Source organism: Nelumbo nucifera, chromosome 5 (assembly GCF_055504915.1).
Source record: "Nelumbo nucifera cultivar China Antique chromosome 5, China Antique-T2T, whole genome shotgun sequence".
Lineage (NCBI taxonomy): Eukaryota > Viridiplantae > Streptophyta > Magnoliopsida > Proteales > Nelumbonaceae > Nelumbo > Nelumbo nucifera.
In genome coordinates this window covers 61,176,823-61,201,735 of record NC_142653.1, presented here as the reverse complement: position 1 = coordinate 61,201,735, position 24,913 = coordinate 61,176,823, and the positions used below count along the sequence as shown (strand labels likewise).

The following is a 24,913-nucleotide window of genomic DNA, read 5'->3' as shown; positions in this document are numbered from 1 at the left end:
TCTTCTAAAGACCAGCTGAACCATCTCTTCTTCTCCTCTCTTTCTTTAATAGGTATCTTTCTCTATCTCTCTTTTAGCCTTTTAGCCATCTTCTCTTTATTAAATATGTCAATTTGTTACTATATGTTTTGATTAGATCGAGAATACTCTTTTGTTCTATGCATTTTTCTTCTTTTGAACCATAATGACTTAATAATTGAATCATATACAAATAGTACGCCAATTATCCAATCACCAATTCTCCTTTTGTTCTTTTAGGAAAATATTGTTAAAAAATTATGATGATTTTAATGAAATATCAAAAAGCTTTTAATAGTATTCTAAAATTTTAAACCTTAAATATATAGTCTAACAATGAAATCTAAAATACCACCAACATATCAACAAAATATTGGGGACGAAGCCTATTTCTTGTTGGACTGTCACTTCATTAGGGATCTATTTCTTGTTGGCTCTATTTCCCTTCCTCATATAGCTTCCAACTTATAGATTGCTGACATTCCCACGAAGCCTATGACGAGGTCTAGACATCTATTTCTTGTGGGCAAACTGATGCTTATGTCTCAGTATCAGTTTGAGGGGGAGTGTAGAGATACTTGATGTAATGTTGTTCTATGGTCTCTGTTGTACCATAGCATTCATTTCTTTCTTATCTTTCAGCCCTCCAAGGACCTCTTTGTAATTATTATTTTTTTATCTTTATCCCTTCAAGGTCCTCTTTGTAACTTATAAGTAATAAGATATATAGACTCTTTGGGTGTGGGGGTCAACCATTCTGTTTGACACCCCTGAAACTCTTGGCGTTCTCTCAACCTAGAAGATTGACACTTATTATATTTATCTTCACTTGTTGATGGATGGAATACAAAATGAAATATCAAGACTAAATGAGAACTCTCATACCTATGTCATTTCTTCATCATGCTACCTCTATGTTGTAAAAATATTCAGTTAAAATAATGTCAACCTGAAGTTTACAGATGATTTAATTCCATTTGAAAGTGGGTTACTTATTTCATTTGTAAAATAGCATTTCTAATGGATCAATATGTTTATGCACTCAACAAAAAATAGCATCATAATGGAAAGAACTCTTTAACTTGCAAAGTATGTTATGTATACAAACCTGTGTAATGATAACGTTTAGGGGTACAGTGTTGTAACTACACCAAAACTGAACAACTAGCCTGCATGTACCAAATGGAAAATTAAGATGCTTATTAAAAACCCATACAAATCATAAAAATCCTGCATATATTTATTAAGAATAATAATACTTGATAGTAAAAATAATAAATGGTTCAAAATATAGATGTTGTGCAAGTCAAAGAGGAAACCATTTCTTTTTGGTTCAGAAAATAATAAATGGTTCAAAAAATACATGCATTGCCTACTTTCTTTTTGGTAGAAAATCTTCATTTTTAACTCACCCACCCCAAAAAGTACAAAATATTTATTCCAAAAACTGATAAAACATTTCTGTTGTTCTGACAGTTACTATTTCCTTCCCTCCTCCTTAATCTCCTTACTTCTTGCTTCTTTCTCTTACCAATTCTCTCTTTGTATCTAACATCAACCTAGTCAGCATTAAAGCTTCTTTCTCTTAATCAAGCATGAATTTAGGAGTAGAAGAGAATTTATGAATGGATAACCAATTCATATCTATTGAAAGATATATAGTGGAATAGAATCTAGAAAACCACATGCCAATAACTTCCTGTGCACACATGACAACCAGATACATGTGATTTGATTTTTATTTTTTCACTTTCTACAGAAAAGTCAGGCTAGATCCTTCCAAAAAATCATAGAAAATGTTCAATATAACCACAAAGAAGGTACTCATTCTATTGGAAGAGAAGCCTTCTGTCTGGGTATTTCAGCCATACAGATCTGAGTTCATTTACATCATCTAGTGACCATTATGAAGTCACCCATGAATCAAGAAATCAGTTCTTCCCCTTCTGTGACCAAGATCTTGCTATCATACCAAGTTGTCAACTATGTTTCAATCAAGAGAAACAGAGAAGTTAAGAGAAAGGAGAAAAACTAGAATAAGCAAACACCCACATACAAAGGAATAGTGCAACGTGTTAATGACTAAAATATCCCTACTACAGCGCAGCTTACTGTAGACAGACCGGGCTGAATGGGCCCTAATCTTTCTTTTATTTCTTGTCTTTTATTAGTAGTTATATTTTATGTTAATGGACCTTGATTACATTGGCCTGTAAAACTTTTCTTTTATGTGTTTATGAGCAGGCTGCCCCATTAACAGCATCTTTGTAATTATACTAATGATTCTTATTAGAATTAATAAAAGCAATTAGGGGACTGGAGAGAGACTAACAAACAGCCCTTCTCCTTCTCCCTTTTCTTCATTTTTCTTCTTAGCTTCTCTCTTGCATCTGAACCTACCTTTGTCACTTCTTTCTCATCCTTTCTGGTTATTCTTCTCTTCTAGTACACTGAATGATGATTCTGCAGTAGAGATAAAGAAGAGATGACACAATGAGGTTACAGTTCTAATGCAAGTCAACTGTAGCCATAAACATGGACCACATGGAGGGAAGAATCACCATGATTGGTGTCTCTTCTTCATCTGAAGTCAGGGTGTACACAAGGTCTTAAATATCGATAACAACCGATAAACACAAACCTTGCATATTGGGTGTTTCCAAAGCACTCAAGCCTTTTTTTTTTCAAAAGTCTACAAGGGGTCAGTCTTAGGCCTGGCCACGTTCTGAAATTGTGCCCAAAACCCGAAATACATGTTATTTAGGTGTATTGAAGTGCTACCAAAATGATACAATATACCTGACTCACCGCGATACTTGATGAAATTTTGAACCTTGGGTATACATTACTATCAAAGATAATCCATTTGAGAAGGAAGAAATGAAGAGAAGAGAAGAAAAGAAGACAAAATGTGAAGAGTGAATCTCTTCATATTAGAGGAGGATCCCTATGACCCCTTGTATATTCATAAAAATAAATATTACAGAGAGGTCCCAAAGAATATAAAAATTACAAGGAGATCCCCTTGTGCCCAAAATATACAATAAAAAGGACCTTACAACACTCACCCACAAGTTGGGTTGTAGATATCATACAGACCCAACTTGTTAGATAGCTGCTCTTCATGGTGCAGGGAGGTCAAACCTTTTTTAAGCACATCAGCCACTTGCTACCTAGACTCAACAATTGGTATACAAATTTCACCACTTTCCACTCTTTCATGAATGAAGTGCTTGCCAATCTCAATAAGTTTGGTTCTCTCATAAAGAACCAGATTGTGGGCAATGCTGATTGCAGCCTTGTTATCACAATACAATGACATAGGATTTGAATCCCACACACCCAGCTCAGTAAGTAGATTTTTCAACCACAATAGTTCAGTAACTCCTTAAGACATAGACATATACTCCGCTTTTGTACTTGACTTTGCAACCACAGACCGCTTCTTACTTCTCCAAGAGACCAAATTTCCTCCTACAAAGGTGCAAAAACCAATGGTGGATCACCTATGATCAACAGGACCAGCCTATTCAGCATCAGTATAACCTTTGGCCTTGGTATGGCCTTGTTTAGTGAAGAGAAGATCTCTACCAAGGTGCCTTTTTAAGTTGGAAAGAACACCTTCGACTACCTTAAAGTGGGAAGGCCTAGGTGAGTGCATAAACTGACTCAAAATACTCACAACAAATGCAATATCTGGTCTAGTCATGGAAAGATATACAAGTCTCCCAATAAGTCCCTGACATTGATAAACATCTGAAACTGTTTCACTTCACCTTCACATTTTCCAAGTTTATTACTTGGATCCACATCAGTCTCAACTAGTTTACATCCCAACTACCCAGTAACCTTCAATAGATCAAGGATATACTTCCCTTGGAAAATAAAAATGCTTTTACCAGACTGAGCAACTTCAATGCCAAAGTTAAAGTATTCAGAAATAAGAAAAGAGAAGAAGAGGTTTTGTTGAGAGTCTATGGTGTGTTACTGTTCACACCTTGAAATATTTTACTTAACACTTTGAAGAAAATTAAAAATAGGCCCTCGAATAGGCGCCCAAATACAAAAAACATGAAAGGACATAAATGCCCTTACATTCTCAACACTCCCCCTCAAGCTGAGCATAGATATTTGTCATGCCCAACTTGTTCAAATTGTTGTCGAGCTTTGATTTGGAGACACCTTTAGTAAGACAATCAACCAATTGATCTTCAGACTTCACAAAAGGTAAACAAATCTCTCCACTGGCAACTCTTTCTCTAATGAAATGTCATCAACCTCTATATGCTTTGTACGATCATGTTGAACAGGATTGTGGGCTAGGTTTATGGCAGATTGATTGTCACAATATAATATCATTGGAGTATCAATTTGCACTCCCATTTTTGTCAACAAGTTCTTCAGCCATAACAATTCTGAAACTCCATGAGCCATAGCTCTGTACTCTGCCTCTACACTAGATCGAGCCACGACTGATTGTTTCTTACTTCTACATGATACAACATTACCACCTAGATGCCCATGATTAGAATACAACATCCCTTCAAATAGACAACAAGTATTCTATTCACTACTTGCATATGAGATGATCTAGGCTTGTGCATATATCTGCTAACCACACCCACATCATATGATATATCTGATCTAGTCAAACACAAGTACAGAAGATGACTGACAAGTCTTTGATACACAACTTTGTTAGGAAGGACATCTTCATCATCAACTCCCAACTTATAATTGGGATCAATTGGAGTTTCAGCTGGTTTACAATCCAATTTCCCAAATTCTTGAAGCAGATCAAGGACATATTTCCTCTGAGAAATATAAATGCCCCTCTTTGACCTTGTGACCTCAATCCCTAGGAAATACCGGAGATTTCCAAGATCCTTAATTTCAAATTCAATAGCAGGAAAGGACTTTAGTTCAGCAATTCTAGCGATATCATCCCCTATGATAACAATATTATCAACATATACTATCAACATAGTCACTTTTCCATTTGCTCTCCTAATAAACAAGGTATAGTCAACTTAAGATTGAGAGAAGCCAATTTTTAAGATAGCTTTTCTGAATCTATCAAACGACAAACCTTTCCTTCACTCCTAGGGATGTTCACTCTAGGAGGAAGTTCCATGTAAACTTCTTCTTGAAGGTCGCCATTAAGGAAGCCATTCCTAACATCCATTTGATACAAGGGCCAAGAATAATGGACAACAAGAGACATGATAATTCAAATTGAATTCATCTTGGCTACTGGAGCAAAGGTTTCCTGGTAATCAATGCCATAAGACTGAATGTACCCTTTTGCCACAAGCCAAGCTTTATACCTTTCAATTGAGCCATCGACTTTATGCTTCACTGTGTAAACCCACTTACATCCAATAGGAACTTTGCCCACTAGAAGAGAAATAATTTCCCATGTCTGATTTTTCTCAAGCACCTCCATTTCCTAGTTCATAGCATCCATCCAATGAAGGAACTGCACTGCCTCAGTAACACTATGAGGGATAAAAATAGAAGGAATGGAAGAGATAATAAGCACAATAAGAGGGAAATAAGGTATCATAAGAGACATAATTTGATAAAGGATATTTATCACATGTCCTTTTTGCTTTACAAACTGTAATAGGAAGGTTAAGGTCAGAAACCACAATAGGAGGTTCAGTAATAGGTTCAACACAAGCATCAGGAATAGGAGGAGGTTCAGAATCAAAATTACCCGAGTCCGGGAAGCCAGATTGTAATGGACATTCAACCCCTGGAGTCATCCTCTTTTTCCATCTGACGAAACACTGCTGTCGAGATCGAGGAATAGGAAGAGATAGAGGAGGAGGCACGGGAGGAGTATTACAAACACCACAGGGAGGACGAGGAGAATGGAGAAGGATTGACAACACCAGTTACAACCGAAGCAAGAATCGGCATACAAAAAGGAGTCTGATCTTCACTAAGAAGAAGAGAATAGACTCAAAGAATGTGAAATCTTTGGACACATGCCTTTTTCCAAAGCACAGGTCATAACAACGGTACCCTTTTTGGACTGAAGAATATCCCAAGAAGACACATTTGATAGACTTTGGATCAAATTTCAACCTAGAAGGACTCATGTCATGGAGGAAGCAGACACACCCAAAGACCTTAGGAGGAATATGGAAGGTATCCTCATCAGGAAAAAGAAGCTGATGAGGAGACTGGAGATGAAGGGTCCACGAAGGAAGTTTATTAATAAGATATACATATGTTTATGCAACATCCCCCCAAAACCAAGTTGGGACATGCATCTAGAATAACAATCCCCTGGCAACTTCAATCACATGTCTGTTTTTTCCTCTCTAAGACCCCATTTTGTTGGGGAGTATGAGGATAGGAACTCTAGTGAATTGCTCCTTTCTCTTCAAGGAATGTTTGTAAGTGCTTCTCAAAGTATTCCTTGGCATTGTTAGATCTGATAATCTTAATCTTCTTTCAAAACTGTGTCTCCACCATACGGAAAAAGCCTTTTATAAATTGAAGGAACTTCATCTCGGCTCTTCATCAAATACAACTAGGTATATTGCGAGTAGTCATCAACAAAGAGAATTTAGTATTTATAACCACCCATGCATGGAATAGAATAAGGCCCCCAAACATCAGTATGTATTAAATGAAAAGCAACATTACTTCTCTTGCTACTTGCAAAATATGTAGTTCTACATTGCTTTGATAGTTGACAGACTTCACATTGTAGACCAGAACTAGACAAGGACTCAAACAATCTAGGAAACAAAAACTTCAATGAACCAAAAGACACATGCCCAAGACAATGATGCCACAATTTCATTTGACTTAGTTTCTCATCATGGCAAGACTTAGACCGACACATTAACCCTAATTTTGGAGACTGATCAAGAAGATAAACTCCATCGGCTTCATGTCCACAACCAATTGTCTTCCTCGTACTCTGATCCTAAAAGACACAATAAGATGGAAATAAGGTTACAAAACAGTTATGAGACTTTGTAAGTGAGCTAACAGATGAGAGATTTCTATGCAGTTGTGGGACATGGAGAACAGATTTCAGAGAAAGGTTGTTGGTAAATTTAACTTCACCCAAACCCGAGATTGGGGTCTGAGATCCATCAGCAATTGCAATCTTACCTTTCCCTAAAATAAGTTTGTAAGTGGTAAAGTAGGAAAGCATACCAGTCATATGATCACTGGCTCCTGTGTCAATTATCCAAGAGCTAGAGGATGAGGCATGACACGCAAGTGAAATACCTAATTTTGCAAAGGCACAAGGTGTATGTGAACCAGCAAATGTAGGCAACCCACTCTTTTCAATATGGAGTAAGATCCTTCTCAATTTTTCCATCACATCAGAGTGTCATGAGTAGATGCTTGAGAAGAAGAATTTCCCTCAAGCATGTGAGTCTGAGAATCATGACTAGTTGTAGCAACATGAGCATTTACCTTCTTTCTAGTTTTAAACTTCTCAGACTTTAGGTGAGGATTTAGTTTCCAACACCTATCCTTGGTGTGCTTTGGCTTCTTGCAATATTCACAAACTACCTCTTCAGCTTTACCAGAACTCTATTTGGGTTTTGTGGACACAAGAGTTGTGTGCTCACTGACAGGAACTTGCATCATGGCAATCCTCCAACTCTCTTCATTCTGCACAAGAGAATATGTTGTGGAGAGTGACAAAATATCAGCACTAAGGATGTGTTGCCTGGTGAAGTCATAATCAGCATTCAGTCCAACAAGAAAATCAAAAACTCGGTTTTTCTCAATGCACTTCCTGTATTGTTCAACATCAACAGGACCCTTCCACTCCAAAGCTTCTAAATGATCCATTTCTTCCCAAACTGATTGTAAGGAAGAGAAATACATGGGCACCGATTTCTCCCCCTATTGCATATTACATGCTTCTCTTCGTAACTAATAGATTCTAGCAGTGTTCTTTGCTTGAGAATAAGTTGAAGTTAACCTATCCAAAATGTCCTTAGCTGTTGGAAGGAACATATAGTTGTGGGTGATGTGAGGCTGCATAGAGCATACAAGTCATGACATAACCAACAGATTATCTTGCTCCCATTTGGAATAATTTGGATCTTCAAGCTTCGGCTTAGCTTCCTTACCAGTAATAAACCCAAGCTTACCTCTTCCTCCAATTATAAGCTTAGCTGATTGAGACCATTCAAGAAAATCTGTTCCATCAAGTTTTACAGTAGTAATCTGCCCTCCAGCATTGTCATTACTTCCCGGGAGGACATAGGTAGGTGCATGCACATCTTTGTGTGAGTCCATCGATTACCACCCCTCTAAAAGCACTTTTCTCACCAACACGACAGTATCCCAACACTAGATGAACACCCAAACACCTTCCCCTGAAGGTTAAACATGGGCTACAACAATAAAACAAGGGAAAAGAAGGTGTTGGTAGCAAAATAGGGAAAGAAAAAAAATTTCCCAAAAAAGTTTTAGGGCTGCAAAAAATCTGAGACTACTTCCTGTAGTCATAGAAATTTACCATGATTCAAACGCAAGTGGATTTAACAGCAACCAACCCACCATGTGAGCATGCAAGCCCTAAACTCCAGATCTGGATTTTTCACCAATTTTCATTTGAAAAATCCAAGAAAAATGTAAAACAGCTTCAAACCTCCATGAAATCTATATAAAAATTCCTCTAAAAATGAGGCGCATCAACGGGCATCAAAACCACAAATGGACGCCGCCTATTGTACAGGCTAAAGACATCCACCGACAGCGTGTTGATGTGTTAGAGGCACAAGGGGACAGGAACTACAGGTATGTTCTAGAAGGAGAAGAAGGCCACCTCAGCATAAGGAAGCCAGTGCAAAGACAGTTGTAGTTAACTGAATCAAGTTGGAGTAAACTAAATCAAACAAGTTGGCAAGTTGTTATAATTCTGCTGTAAATCAGTTACATTGAAGGCAAGATTGAATATAAATACAGAGGTGTACTTACAATAAGGGGATAATAAAAAGATTTGATCTCTTTCTTCACTCTCACTCTCCCCTATTCTGGAGGTTATCCTCCCTCGAAGAGGATCTGAGTTGGGCAGCTACCCAACATGATGTCAGCAGGTTCGTCTGTGAGTCACGACCAGCGGTTGATGCTCTCCTTGATCTTCCGATGCTCTGATACCAGCGGCTGATTCTCTCTTTCTCTCTCTTTTATTTTTATTTTGTTTTTCTTAATATTTTATTGAAGAATAAGTCCTCATACCTTATGCATAGGTATGAGGAATGATACAATACAGCCCAAGGTTGATTAGTTCCTTTTACTAGTTCAGTTCACCTTAGTTGCAATCCAATCCCTCCCCGGGTTGCAACCAAATCTGTACTTAAAAATCCTCCCTTTGGCAGAGAAGACTTGTCCATATTAATATTGATGGCCTTATTTTCATTGTGGTGCAATATGGAATTATTGATAATTGAAAGAAATGAATAAGAAATAAAAAAAAAAAAAAAAACATGATGTTAACAGGGAAAAAATTGTGAATCTGGTTCAGAGAGAAATCTGCTTGGTGGAGTCAAAAGCATAACCTCACTTAGCAGGGAACTGGTATTTATACTCTTCTAAATCAATATACTATTACATATCTGCCCCTACTTAAGTTAATGAATGGAACACACAATAAACTCTAACAAACAAAAAGGGCATACACCGATCAATAAATCAACAATGTTTAAAAGTTATTTAGGTCATAAGTTATGGAGATCATTACATATAAAAACTTTAATAAAGGTGGTCTATTAAATAGTCCATTGACTGCTGCAGCAAACAGTGCTGTATTTATCATACAAATGACAGCTATATATTCATAACAACAAATTGTTAATACTAAAAAAGTTTTATTTGTTAGAGATGCATACCCTGAAGCCAGACGAGTGATGATCATATCATGATTCTTCATGAAACATGATCTGTGTTTCAAACCCCACTAAAAAATTAAATAGAAAATTAGTACATCATCTTTTTCATAAAGGATAATTATCAGCCAACTCAGAAAATAGAGTATGTAAATTTAGAAAATGTGATCAGTGACCAACAGAAAATGTTTCAAGTAATACATTTCATATATTACTATTTAAAAGTAGTTATCCTACTTTCACAAATGCACACAGAAAAATTACAAATAGTGGACCTCTTATCTTTCTGTCCACTATTAAGTACTAATACCACATGCAATGCATGTGTCATCCCATTTGTTTCTCAAATACCCATTTTGACATTTTTGCCCATTTTGACCACTCCCTTTGGAAGACTGATGTTTGTTTTCATGGTTTTGGCATAACTTCCTAAAATATGATTGCAATTTTTGCCTTAGATTCCAAATGGTAATCATAATTCCTCCAATCACATTGTATTAACTGGAAAACCTGTTATAGAAACTCTATGCACAAAATGAGTAGCTACATATTACCAATTAGGAAGCCAGAGATAGAGCAGTTTGTTGTCATTATTGTCTAGAAGGAAAGTTCATCCCATCAACTAACACAGTACTCTTTGTTCTACAATCAGACAAATTATAACATTTATTCCAACAAATCTTATCTACTGGCTTACCAAAAAAAACAAATTTTGTTTAATGGATCTTTGTTATTCCCAAAGGTCCTAGAAATGTGCATAGTGCTTTTGACAATTGGCATAAGACTGAAATGATCAGCTAGAATCTGGGAATGATCTTTTTCTCTTTCTAGTTGCAGGTGGATTCCTCCAAAAGATATGGAAAGCCTTTCCAAAGATTGAATTGATACAAGAGCAGTTGGTTCTACATTAGGTACTAAGCTGATGAGGTGGCAATAGCCAAATGGGTAAATTTCACCAACTGTTTTTACATGCCATATTATACCTCCCCCATATTAGCCACTTTTATTCTTGACAAGTGTTATTGGGCCTTGTTTATTTTTATCATCCTTTATTGTTATTGTTATCAGGGCCTCAGCCCATAATCAGATTCTTTATTAGGCATATTTGTCATTGTACATACCCTAATGTTTTAGTAGAAGTTCAAGACTGCTATCAGCCTTGAACCCTAATAGATTTCAGGTTCGGAAATAGAAGGAAAATGTAGAGAAGAGAAGAGAAAGAGAAGAGAGAACTGTAGAACACAAAGGGTTGAAAGGAGGGACAGAATCTGAAATGTTCTGCCGCCGCCACTTCTATTTAGTATTTATAGGTTATGCTCATTACATGGAAAGGACAGATCTGCCCTTAGTATTTACATAACAAATAGAACAAAATAAAACTGAAATAAATAACAACTGAAATAACCAACTGACCACCAGCTAACCCTAGGATGACTAGAACACATTCTACCCTACGAACACAGTGGGACCATAGCAGTGGGCCCACATCAGTGTTCTCTACACTCCCCCTCAAGTTGGGAATAAATGTTTATCATTCCCAATTTGGATAGATCCGCCTCTAGCTTCTTCCTTGGTACAGCTTTGGTGAGGACATCTGCTAGCTGCATGTTGGATGTGATGTACGGGAGACACTTCTTGTGATGAGACCCTCTCTTGTACAAAATGTCGATCAACTTCAATATGTTTAGTTCTGTCATGCTGCACCGGATTGTGTGCTATATTAATAGCCGCTTGATTATCACAATACAGCATCAGGGGCTTCTCATACTCAATACCCAACTCCTCAAGTAGTGATCTCAGCCACTCCGTTAGCCATTGACCTGTATTCAGCTTCAGCACTAGATCGGGAGACAACACTCTGTTTTTTACTCCTCCAAGAGACAACACTCTGTTTTACTCCTCCAAGAGACAACACTCTGTTTCTTAGTGTCCTATGAGTTATTTAGGCTTACCTCCGGGGAATAGTCCAAGAGATAGCAAGGTTTAAAGTATCGGAAACACAAAGCGTATCAGAAAGACAATTTTAAGAGACATCGGGATACGCTTTGGATACACATAGATACAAACAAAAACCAAGAATGCATGAATAAGCTATGAAACTCAAATAAATCCTAAAAAATATATTTAATAACAGCAAGTACAAGGTATATATGAGTATAAACATAAAAAACTTTACTTTAATGGAGTAGAAAACCTTATGTGCTGATTTCGGCCAAGCTTCTTGTGAAGGAAGAGTAGAAAGTTGGGGATTTCAGCAAGAGACAAAGGAAAGGGAAGAAAAGAGAAGAAGGTCGACTAGGATAGATTAACTTAACCCTAGCCGCCAGCCCCTCATTCTATTTATAATTAACTTAAGTATGAGATATTACAAAGATGCCCTTAGTAGGGCAGCAACTCAACATAAGTAATTACAGCTCTTTAAAAAATAAAAACTAATGGGCCCAAGGCCCAACAACATCTTAATTTAAAAGGAAATAAACTAAACACAAGTCAGCCCACTCAACACTCCCCCTCAAGTTGGGAGTAGATGTCATACATCCCCAACTTGTGTAGATCATGCTCCAGCTTATTCTTTGCAACACCTTTTGTGAGGACATCAGCAAGCTGCAGATCAGAAGAAATGTATGGAAGACAAACTTCTCCAGAAGTTACCCTTTCTCTGATAAAATGTCTATCTACTTCAATGTGCTTAGTTCGGTCATGCTGGACTGGATTATGAGCAATATTAATTGCTGCCTGGTTATCGCAGTATAGCATCATAGGTTCTTCTGCCTGAGTAATACTGTGAGATGGAACGCAAAGGGGGGGGCAAGGTAGGTGACATCGGATGGTTGTCAAGCACTGTAGTAGGCATAGGAACTGGAACTGGAAGAGAGATAGACTGCTGACTTACTTCCCCAAAACACTCCCCCTGAGAAGGATTCCTTGAGAAGAAGTATGTAGATTCAAAAAAGGTGATGTCCATAGTAACAAACCGATTCCCAGAGACTGGATCATAGCAGCGGTACCCTTTCTGATTCTCTGCATATCCAAGGAAGACACATTTCTTTGCCTTGGGATCAAGCTTCGAACGGTAAGGACCAAGAATATGCGCAAAGCAGACACACCCAAACACCCTTAGAGGAATATGAAACATCTCCCCCTGAGGAAAAAGAAGGCTGAATGGAGTGCTGAATCCAAGTATACGAGAAGGCATCCTGTTAATCAGATATACTACTGTGAGAACAGCATCACCCCAAAAACGAACCGGAACTGTCGTTGTGATCATCATGCTTCTTGCCGTCTCAACAATGTGTCTATTCTTTCTCTCTGCAACACCATTCTGCTGTGGACTGTAGGAGCAGCTACTCTGATGGACAACACCATACTCCAACAGATATGAGGCAAGATGTCTCTCAAAATATTCCCTAGCATTGTCAGATCTGAACATCTTGATTCTAGTTCCAAACTGTGTTAATACCATCTGATGGAATTGTCTCACCAAGGATGGTACCTCATCACGTGATTTCATCAAGTAAATATAGGAATATCGAGAGAAATCATCCACAAACAGGAGAAAATAGCGATAGCCGCCCATAGAGGGAACATGATAAGGGCCCCACACATCCGAATGAATAACCTCAAAAAGAGAAGAACATCTTTTATTACTTGGTTTAAAAGAGTGTCTACAATGCTTTCCAAGTTCACAACCTTCACACTTCAACCTTGATAGACTCACAAACTCAAACAGTTTTGGAAACAAAGAACTTAAAGAAGAAAAAGACAAATGGCCCAGACGATTATGCCAAAGTATAATTTGATCCACAAGTTTTGACTCACTGTCCTTGCAAACATGATGACTTTGGTGAATTGGAAGAGTATCCAGGAGGTAGATTCCATTCACTTCACGACCACTCCCAATCGTCCTCTTTGAATCCAGATCCTGCAAAATACAATGTCCAGGAGAAAAAATTACTGAGCAATTCAAATTCTTAGTCAAACTACTAACAGATAACAAGTTGGTGCTCAATCTAGGAACATGGAGGACAGAGGGTAAACAAATGGAATCATTAATCTTGACAGATCCCTTCCCAGCAATAGGAACATGGGATCCATTAGCTGTGGAGACCCTATCTCTGCCAGAACTAAGCTGGTAAGAGGAGAAAATGGTGGAGCAATGGGTCATGTGCTCTGAGGCTCCAGAGTCTATAATCCAAGCAGATCTCTCCTTACCTGAAGCAGAAACATAGTTTGCAGTGACATGTGGACTACCTGTGTGGGCAAGGGAGGTAGAGTGAGTTCCACCTGTGCTACCTGTACCTTGTTGTCCGGTTGCGGCTGAATTGGAACTAGCTGTATCCCTCTGATTCAGAAGTAACCCAAACCTCTCAAGCTCGGCCCTTACTACAGCGGCTGCAACAGACTCTAAGGCAGCTGTAGTAGGGGGGGCTGGAGTGTCACCAGTAACTGCCATATGTGCATTTCCTTTCTTATTCTTCAATCTGGTCGGCACAAGATGTGGGTGAAGCTTCCAGCAAGTATCTCTTGTATGCTTCGGTTTCTTACAGTAGTCACAGACTAAGTCCCTTTTGTCTTCCTTCTTGTTTTAATTGCCATTCTGTTTAGGTTTCACAGCAATAGTAGACTGATCAGTCATGAGATTCTTCATCATTACATCCCTCCTGCACTCCTCTCCTAACACGAATGCATATGCTTGGGAGAGAGTGACACTGTCACTGGAAAGAAGATGCTGTCGTGCAATGTCATACTCAGGGTTAAGGCCGGCAAGGAATTCGAACACCCTATACTTCTCTAAGTGTCTTTGATAGGTAGCTGCATCCTTGGTGGTTTCCCAAGCAAAGGTCTCTAGATGATCAATCTCCTGCCACATGGTCTTAAGGACTGAAAAATAAGCTGCAACAGATCTATCTCCCTGCCTAGTAGCAATAATCTGATTTCTTAGTTGATAAGCCCTAGCAACATTCTCCTTCTGTGAATAGGTCTCTGCCACCCCATCCCATATCTCCTTAGCAGTGTTTGCCCATAAAAAGTTTTTACTTATATGTGGCAACATAGAATTACACAACCATGTCATTACCATATAATTTTCTTGCACCCACCGGGAGTTGCCAGTTTCGGGTTTTACCTCTTCACCAGTAATATACCCCAATTTTCCACGAGCCCCAATGGCCATCTTTGCATATTGGGACCATTCCAAGTAATTTGTACCATCCAACCTAACTGTAGTAATGGTTCCGGCTCCGAAGGGGTCTCCAGCACCTCCTCCCACTGGTCCCATTTCATTCCCAGGCTTATATTCAACTCTCTGTCCCTCCATGTGTCTCAAAGAGGTACATAAAACAGCTAAAAAATGCAACAAGAATAAACAGAATACCTTCTGGAACCAACGACACTCCTTTGGTGTCCTGGACTTTCTTCCCACGAAAGATTCCTTTTCGGTGGGAGGGGGAGAAGAGAGAGAAGAAGCAACCGCCCTCTCTAGAAACCTCCAAACCACATGGAACTTGAATCGCCCCTTACAAAAAACCCAGAGGAACCCTAAAAAAATAGGGCGCCACTACCTAGGTCAAAATTGAAGAGTCCAACAAAATCAGGACTCTTCCCCTTTCTCCAGTTTTTCCTGATTCTGATGAGAAACCCTAGACCAGCTACAAGGCATACAGATCCACCAAGAAAATCCAAAAACTGGGCTTACCTGAAAGCTTCGATCAGCCTCTTAAATCTCCATGTAGTCGGCCGATCTAGGGCTGTAGGAACGAATCTCTTCAAGAACCTTCAACCCGCTCTGATACCAAGTAGAAAACCTTATGTGCTGATTTCGGCCAAGCTTCTTGTGAAGGAAGAGTAGAAAGTTGGGGATTTCAGCAAGAGACAGAGGAAAGGGAAGAAAAGAGAAGAAGGTCGACTAGGATAGATTAACTTAACCCTAGCCGCCAGCCCCTCATTCTATTTATAATTAACTTAAGTATGAGATATTACAAAGATGCCCTTAGTAGGGTGGCAACTCAACCTAAGTAATTACAGCTCTTTAAAAAATAAAAACTAATGGGCCCAAGGCCCAACAACATCTTAATTTAAAAGGAAATAAACTAAACACAAGTCGGCCCACTCAACATCTACAATGCTTAGCAAACTCACAACTTTCACATTTCAACTGGGACAACTCAACAGACTCAAACAAAGTAGGAAACAAACTCTTTAAGGACCAGAAAGACAAATGACCCAATCGGTTATGCCAAAGCTTAACCGGACTCACAATCTGAGAAACATGTGACTTCTTATCCACTGACTCTTCCCGACGAGAACTCTCCCCGAGCAGATAGATTCCATTCGTCCCACGGCCAGTCCCAATCACCTTCTTCGTCTCCAAGTCTTGAAAAACACATCGGTCAGGGAAGAAAGTTACTGAGCAATTCATATGTTTGGTAATACTACTAACTGAAAGAAGGTTAGTATCAAGCTTAGGAACATGCATGACAGAGGACAAGGAGATAGTATCCGATAGCTTGATGTCACCCTTGCCAGAAATGGGGACAAGAGAACCATCAGCAATAGATACTTTATCCCTACCAGAAGACAAATGATAAGTGGTAAACAATGAAGGCAAGCTAGTCGTATGGTCGGATGCAATGCTCACATACCACATCTCTTTTATCTTCCTTCTTCCTGTCCCTTTCTGAATCACCTCCTGATTTGGGTTTAACAGCTACAAGGGCTGGTGTAAGAGGCTGAGGTTGCATCATGACTTTCCTCCTGGTCTCTTCACTATCCACTAAGGAGTATGCCTAGGAGAGAGTCACACTATCTCTGGTCAATATCTGTTGCCGCACAATATCATACTCTGAATTCAGACCTGCCAGAAACTCAAACACCCTATTTGTCTCGACTTGCTTTCTATGGGTCTGTGCATCTTTGGAACTCTCCCACTCAAGAGTCTCTAAGTGATCAATCTCATGCCACAGGGACTTCAAGGTAAAGAAGTAGACCGAAACCGGTTTCTCTCCTTGTTTAAGAGTGTTCACTTCACATTTCAATTCATAAGCTCTGGCAACATTAAGGGGTTGGGAATAAGTTTCTTTCATAACATCCCATACCTCCTTGGCTGTCTTTGCCCATAGGTAATTTCGGCTGATATGAGGCTGCATAGAATTACACAGCCATGTCATAACCAAGTAGTTTTCTTGGACCCACTTGGTATACATGGGGTCTCCCTTGGAAGGTTCTTTCACATCTCCCATGAGATACCCTAATTTACCCCTTCCCCCAATAGTCATCATGGATGATTGGGCCCATTCCAAATAGTTTGATCCATCAAATCTTACGGTTGTAATCTGAAAACCTGTCTCAGAAACACTACCAGAATTGCTGTTCCCAAAATTGTCTTCTGCCTGATTTTTAAACTTCATTTCGTTCAAGAACCAGTAGTCTCAAAAAATTAGGGTTACTACAGTCGAAGAACAGCACTTGGACTATCAATCACAATCAAAAATCAGTATAGAACTAATCTATATTCACGGTATATGTGCATGAAACCAGTATAAGTCTGATCTGAAACCAATTAGCAAACACAATAACAACAGTCCATACAGTTTTCACCCCTTAAAAGATCTGATATGCTGAACCAGAATTAGGGTTTTGATTAGTCCTTAAAAAAATTCTCAGCCGCACATTCCAAGTAGTACCGTACAGATAAGACTTGTAGTAGGGTTAATACGAAACCCTAAAACTGATCAGTGCTGAGAAAAAAAACTTAAGAAGAGCTTCACAGGTAGATCACAAGGCTTGGCCCAGCAGTAGGGTTTGCAGCAAGATTAGTAGGGTTTGCCACAAGATCAATATCAAGCCCAAGAGAATAGAAAGAAGAAAACCCTAGAATGGTTCGGTCGCCCTTTCTAGATAGGTCCAACCTATCTTCTCTGATAGTACTTCTCTTAGAAAATAAAATAACTTACAAGAGAATGCTGTTCGCTGCCTTCCAAGGTTACCCGAACCCTAGCCTTCTCTGATTCTTCCTGATCACCAACACTTTGCAACCGTGGCAAGTCTCCAACAGCTGCTAAACCCTCTAGCGATCTCCAAGAATTAGTCAACGAACTCTACTTTCTCAGCTTCCAGCCCTAGATGGTTCTCATGTGGTCGGTTGGACTAGACTCACATGAGAAACCCTAACCTTGCTCTGATACCAAGTAGAAGTTCAAGACTGCTATCAGCCTTGAACCCTAATAGATTTCAGGTTCGGAAATAGAAGGAAAATGTAGAGAAGAGAAGAGAAAGAGAAGAGAGAACTATAGAACACAAAGGGTTGAAAGGAGGGACAGAATCTGAAATGTTCTGCCGCCGCCACTTCTATTTAGTATTTATAGGTTATGCTCATTACATGGAAAGGACAGATCTGCCCTTAGTATTTACATAACAAATAGAACAAAATAAAACGGAAATAAATAACAATTGAAATAACTAACTGACCACCAGCTAACCCTAGGATGACTAGAACACATTCTACCCTACGAACATAGTGGGACCATAGCTGTGGGGCCCACATCAGTGTTGTCTACAGTTTTAATACAAGTAATAAATGTGTGGAGAGGCCATATATCTGTTGGCATCCCTTTCTTCTTCTATCTCCTCTTGGCACTTTGATTTCTCTTTATTTCTTGCTTCTTCTTTCATTTCTCTTTGTTTTCCTTGTTTATTTCCTTATTTTTCTGCATTAAGAAGTTCCCTACTTAGTATTAGAGAACATTTTTTATGTTGTCGTGTGGTTTCATGTGGTCTTGAGATCAGCTGACTGAATGGAAGAGTAAAGTGCTGATTGTTTTGCCTTCTAAATCCTGGTCCTTGGAGTTTTTGGTATATCTTTGCTGCCCAGGTAGAGTTCTTGGAGAAGACTCCAAAATCAGGAAGGATTGGAGAGAGAAAAAAGGGCTATGTTTTAGTTTTATATTCTGTTATGGGCTTTTAGTTATTGGGCCTGAACTGGATTTATTTCTTTGCACTGTCTAGGTGTCCCATCACTAATCAGGGGCATTCTAGTATTTTTATTGTAACATCTTAATGTCAATATATATATATATATATATATATATATATATCAGTTCTAGGGCTGGCTGAGAAGTCATTGCCACCCATTCACTGTTCTCTTCTCTTCTCTTCTCTTCTTGCTCTTCTATTTCACCATTTCAGCAAACATGGTATCAGAGCATCAATTGGCCTGACTGATTACATCTAGTTCCTCCTTTTATTCCTTTCTTTCCTTTTTTGTGTGGCTACTGTGAAGAAGCCCTATGTTTGGTCGTAGACCACAAAAATATCTGTACCTAGGGTTTCTCTTTGGGTGTAGGGACCAAAGAGAGTTTCCCAGCCTGTATATGCCCTTCTAGTGGTTTTACAGCAGCCAGTAGCCATTATGCTACTAGAGAGATGTGTGTAGAACAAATCGACGATAAGGACTGAGTAGACAGTCCTAGTTTCTGCCTGAGAGTAAGAACAGGCCACAGAAGTGTTGGATTTCTTCTCAACCCAGGTTCTTCACAGCCCAGGTTCCACAATATCAGGGGAAGTGTCCTCTAAGGACAATAGGACTGGTGGGAGATCCTCAAACCTGGAAAATCCAAATCTGCATAGTCTACAAATCACCAGTGTGTTGTGTTGTTGGATGAATACAATTTCAGAGAATGGTCTGTTTCAGCCAAACTCTTCATTACTTCCAGGGAGCTCATGGGTTATATAGATGGAAAGAAGGAACCTAAAGAGGATGGTCCTGAATACTCAACCTGGTGCAAGGAGAATGCTATTGTTATGTCCTGGCTGCTTGCTTCAATGACTCCAAGGGTAGCCATGACTGTTCAGCACTTCCCTACAGCATTTAAGATTTGGGAGGTGTCTGAAACCTATGGACAATGGAAGAACGATGCATGAATTTATATGCTAACACAAGATATTGTTGCATTGATACAAGGGGATATGTCTGTTGCAACTTATTTTGCAACCTTGGAAGGATTATGGAAAGAACTAGACCACTATCTTGTACTTGACTGGGAAATTTTAAGAGATAAGGAGAGGCATGAGCCAAAAGGGGGGCAAGAGTTCAGACAAGAGGCACCTCAAGTGCTCTCATTGTGGAGGAAATGGAAATTTGAAAGACTTGTTGGATTCTTTATCCTTATCTGAAACTAGCAGCATTAAGAAAGGAGAAGAAGCCTCAAAAGAGACAAACAACAAGCGAAAGTGCTGTCATAAGTAACAATGATGAAAGCCAAAAGAACACACCCACAATTGTTCCTCCTCTAATGGGACAGGCCACTAGTTCCCACACATCAGGGTCCTTTTTGGATTTCACAGCTGATGAGGTAGAAAGCTTGGCTAAGGAACAATCCACTTGCATCCACCTCTCTTGCCAAATCAGGTATTGTTTCTGCACACAGTGGGGCAGGCCATAGTTCCCACACATCAGGGTCTTCTTTGTTTTCTTCTTATCGTTTAATGTATGGCCAAGATAAAATGAGAGTAGTTAATGGTTCCTTCTCCACCATCTCTGGAAAGGGGGAGGTTAACCTAGGCAAGGATCTCTCACACAAATCTGTTCTCCATGTCCCCAATCTTGCTTCAAACCTATTATCTGTTTCTAAGCTTAAAAGAAAACTTAAACTGCAGCATAACATTCTTTCCTACTCATTGTGTTTTTAAGAACATATTGATGAAGAGAACGATTGGGAGTGGTCATGAGCCTAGAGGGCTCTATTATTTCAATGCAAACATCAGTTCAACCTTACAATCAACTACTTTCAGTGGTTGGGATAATGAGGAGTCAGTAGCTGGGCTATAGTTGTGGCATGCAAGATAAGTTCATTTGTCATTTTCTTTAATGCAAGGACTGTTTCTTGAGTTGTTTAAGTGTGTTTTGAGTCAAAGTTTGGTTTGTGAAGTGTGTCAATTGTCAAAACAATGTAGACCTCTTTATCCATTCTGATGTGGGGGGCCCTTCACCCCTTGTTTCTATAGATGGCTTTTGTTATTTTATCAGCTTTATTGATCACTATTCACGATGCACATGGATAACCATGGCATTTTATAAAATGATTGAAACTCAGTTTAGCAAGAAAATTAAACAGTTTCGCTTAGACAATGCTACTGAGTACTTTGAAAGCTCCTTGAATCTATTCATGGAGGATGCAACTATCTTGCATTAATCATCTTATGCTAGTACTCCTCAACAGAACGGGGTTGTAGAGCGTAAGAATAGACACTTATTGGAGACAGATCAAACCCTATTGTTCCAGCACAAAGTTCCCAAGAACTATTGGTCTCAAGTAGGGGTGAGCATTCGGTATATTTGGTTAAAAACCGAACCGAATAAACCAAAATTCTAAAAACCGAAATAAAAAATAAAAACCGAACCAAAACTGAATTAAAAGAAAACCAAAATAACCGAAACCGAAATTTTCAGTTCAGTTTTCAGTTATTTCGGTTAAAACCGAACTTCATTAGCTTACATAAAATATTGTATATTATAATGTATAATATATATTATACATTATAATATATATTATGAAATTGAATTTCATTATAATATACTATATATAATATATTAATATATAAATATATAGCATATTATATATTATATGTTATATATTATATATTACATATAATGAATTTTGGTTATTTCAGTTTTTTCGGTTAATCGGATTTTTAATTCTGAAAACCAAAACCGAAAACCGAAATTTACAAAAACCGAATTAATTGAACTGAAAAACCAAAACCAAAATTTTCAGTTTGGTTTTTCGGTTTTAACCAAATAATGCTCACCCCTAGTCTCAAGTAGTCCTTACTGCATCGTATCTGATAAATCGAATGCCATTTAGGGTGTTGGGTATGAAAACTCCTTTTTCTGTCCTCTGTCCTAACCTTCAAGATTTTCCTCTTCCTCATAGAGTCTTTGGTTGTTTGTGCTTCATCCATGTCAAAGATCCTAAGAAGACAATGTTGGACCCTATGGCCATAATGGGTGTCTTCCTAGGGTGGTGTTTTCAAGACTCAACCTTATTTCCAGTCCTCCAGCATCCTCTTTAGGGGGAGGCTAGTAGGATGGAAGATGATCCTTCCTCTCCTTCCTTTTTTTTGCCACTTTCAGCTTCAGGTCTTCCATCTTCTCCAACTTATCCTCCTAGTTTGAGCTTGTAGAGATAGTTGTTAGTTGTTAGTGTGTGTGTGGTCCCACTAATATTTTTTATATATTTATTGCATGGTAGTTATGGTAGTTAGACTAGATATATTGCTTTATATTTATTTCTGTTTCAGCAAGGGTATTTATGTAACTCCACTACAATTAAGATGCAATATATAAAAACTAATATGGTGGGGCGGCAGAATCAATTGAACCGCACCCTTTCTTTCTCTCTTTCTTCTCTTCTTCTCTTCTCTCTTTTTCTTTTGTTCATGGCCTTCCTTTCTTTTCTTTTTCTACTGAATCTATACCAGAAAACAATCAATTTCTGGTCTAATTTATCCAAGTTGGTATCAGAGCCAAACTAGGACAGGTTAGGGTTCTCATGTGAGCCTAATCCAGTCGGCTGCATGAGAAATTTCTAAGACTGGAAGTTCTGCATCATCGCCTGATTCTTGGAGGATTAATGGAGTCTTGAGTTGCTGCCCAAGGGATTGCTGTTAGGCGCAAGATTGCTCTTAGCAATGATGCATACAAGGCAAAGCTGATTTACATAGGCACCTAGCTGATTTTCAGGAGGGTGATATGGTTATGGTGTGTACACATCCTGGACGCTTTCTTGAGGGCTTTTATAAGAAGCTTCACTCCAAGAGTGCAGGTCCATATAAGATCACTAAGAAAATCAGTTCTAATGCTTATGTCCTAGAGCTGCCAAGCAAAATGGGAATTAGCCCAATCTTCAATGTTGAAGACCTAAGTGCATATTATGGCCATAGTGATTGTCCCATGGTCCCATTGCCTAAGCTACCTTTGGTTCCACCTACTAATGAGCTTGAAGACATCCTTGATGAGAAGTTGATTTCTACAGCAAGTGGGGATTATCAAAAGTTTCTTGTAAAGTGGAAGAACCTACCTCTTTCAGAATGTTCATGGATTACAGCTGAAGATTTGTATCATCTTAATCCAGAACTTTATGAGCAATATCATGCCTTTAACTCGCCAGGGTCGAGTTCTCTCAAGCCGGGGAGAGATGGTGGAGATCGGTCCATGCATTATAAGACCTATTCTGGTAAGAAGAAGGCCAATAAACAGGTTCTGATTTGGCATGGAGAAGACTCTTGGGACTTTGACTGATCTGGTCAGGGGTATTTTCGTCATTTTCGACCAGCCCAATGTGGGCTTGGGCTATAGCATCTTGTTCCTCTAGCTTAGTAGTGCTTGTATTTCAATTTTCAGTTTATCTGCATTAGTAGATGTAGGAAATTGTGGACCCCACATTAAGAGTATTTGTTTGACACCCTGAGATGTACTTAGATTTAATTGATTAGGATCAGTTTTCCTAGTAGGATAAGTTTTATTCTATCTTATCTAGGATTAGTTTTATTTTAATCTTATCTTTTATTGCCATGTAAGCATTAAAATTCCTTTACAATTAGGAAACTATTTATATAAATTAAGGAGTGGGGCGCGGCTGTTTTAAGCACTCCAACCATTCTCTTCTTTCAAAGCTTCTCCCACGAGTGCTCCTTCTCTATCTCTCTTCTTCTCTTCTTCTCTTTTTCTTCTTCTCTTTTATTTTCTGTTCAAAACCTAAAGAGTCTCTGTAGTCTTGTACGACTACTTGGTGCCAGAACCAAATTTAGGGCTTCTCATGTGAGTTTGATCCAGCCGACCACATGAGAACTGCCTAGGGCTGGAAGAATAGAGAAAGCTCACTTTGGCTGATTCTTGGAGGTTATCTACAGCAGCAGTCCAAAGATTGGATCAGATCTTTGATAACCAGCAAGAATCAGAGGAAGAGAAGAGGATAAAGATCAGTTCTTGATCAAGACTAGAGGTGGTGATCAAAGTTTCAGAAGAATTCTGATTCAAGATCGGTTTCTTCTATTCAAGACTGAAGTTGATTATCAAGATCAGAGTTTCTCAGAATTTTCTGGTAAGTTTTCAAGCCTTACCAGAAATCAGCAGCTAGGATCTCTTGATATAAGAGGTACAGTTAAGAAAAAAACCCTTCCATTTTGCATTTTTTTAGGGTTTAAGAGAAAACCCTCAGGTTTCAGGGCTGTTATTGCTTCAGGGAGGTAATCAGATTTGTCTCCCTTGATTTTTTCCTTTGCTCTTTGGAAGATCCAGTAGTTTTTTTTTGACAGGACTGATATAGTTCAGTCTCAATAGGCCGACTGTCACAAAATTAGGGTTTCTGAATCAGAACCCTCCTGTTACCTGCGACAGACCCAGTAGGCCGATTGATACAGTAATTAGAAAGCATTCTAATGGAGTTTAAAAGCCAAGGGGAGGGTGTTTTCGGGGCTGGTTCAGGCAGCATGGCTGAAAACACCTTCCAGATTACAACTGTAAAGTTTGATGGTTCAAACTACTTAGAGTGGGCCCAATCAGCCATGATGGCCATTGGGGGAAGAGGAAAGCTGAACTATTTGTTGGGAGATGTGAAGGAACCAACCAAGGAGGATCCCACTTATGCTAAGTGGATTCAGGAAAATTATTTGGTGATGACATGATTGTGCAACTCTATGCAGTCACACATCAGCCGAAATTACTTATGGGCAAAAACAACTAAAGAAATTTGGGATGTTGTAAAAGAAACCTACTCTCAGCCCCTAAATGTTTCTAGGGCTTATGAGCTGAAATGTGAGGTCAAAAATCTCATACAAGGGGAGAAACAGGTCTCTGTTTATTTCTCAACCCTAAAATCCATGTGACATGAGATTGATCACCTTGAGACAATTGAATGGGAGAGTCAAAAAGATGCACAGACTTACAGAAAGCAAATTGAAACTAACAGAGTATTTGAGTTCTTGGCTGGTCTAAATTCTGAATATGATATTGTAAGACA

General features: G+C 38.8%; 1 protein-coding gene across 3 annotated transcripts in view; it reads right to left on the bottom strand.

Moving 5' to 3' along the window:
* The window catches only part of MLO4 (Seven transmembrane MLO family protein), a 118,818-nt gene that overhangs the window by 19,493 nt on the left and 74,412 nt on the right, over nt 1-24,913 (bottom strand). For all 3 annotated transcript variants that reach the window (XM_088888442.1, XM_088888444.1, XM_088888441.1), the window contains 2 exons: nt 9,900-9,967; nt 1,127-1,187 (listed from right to left, as the gene is read on the bottom strand). In XM_088888442.1, the coding sequence (XP_088744568.1) occupies nt 1,127-1,187; nt 9,900-9,967 (129 nt within the window). The remainder of the gene's footprint in view (nt 1-1,126; nt 1,188-9,899; nt 9,968-24,913) is intronic.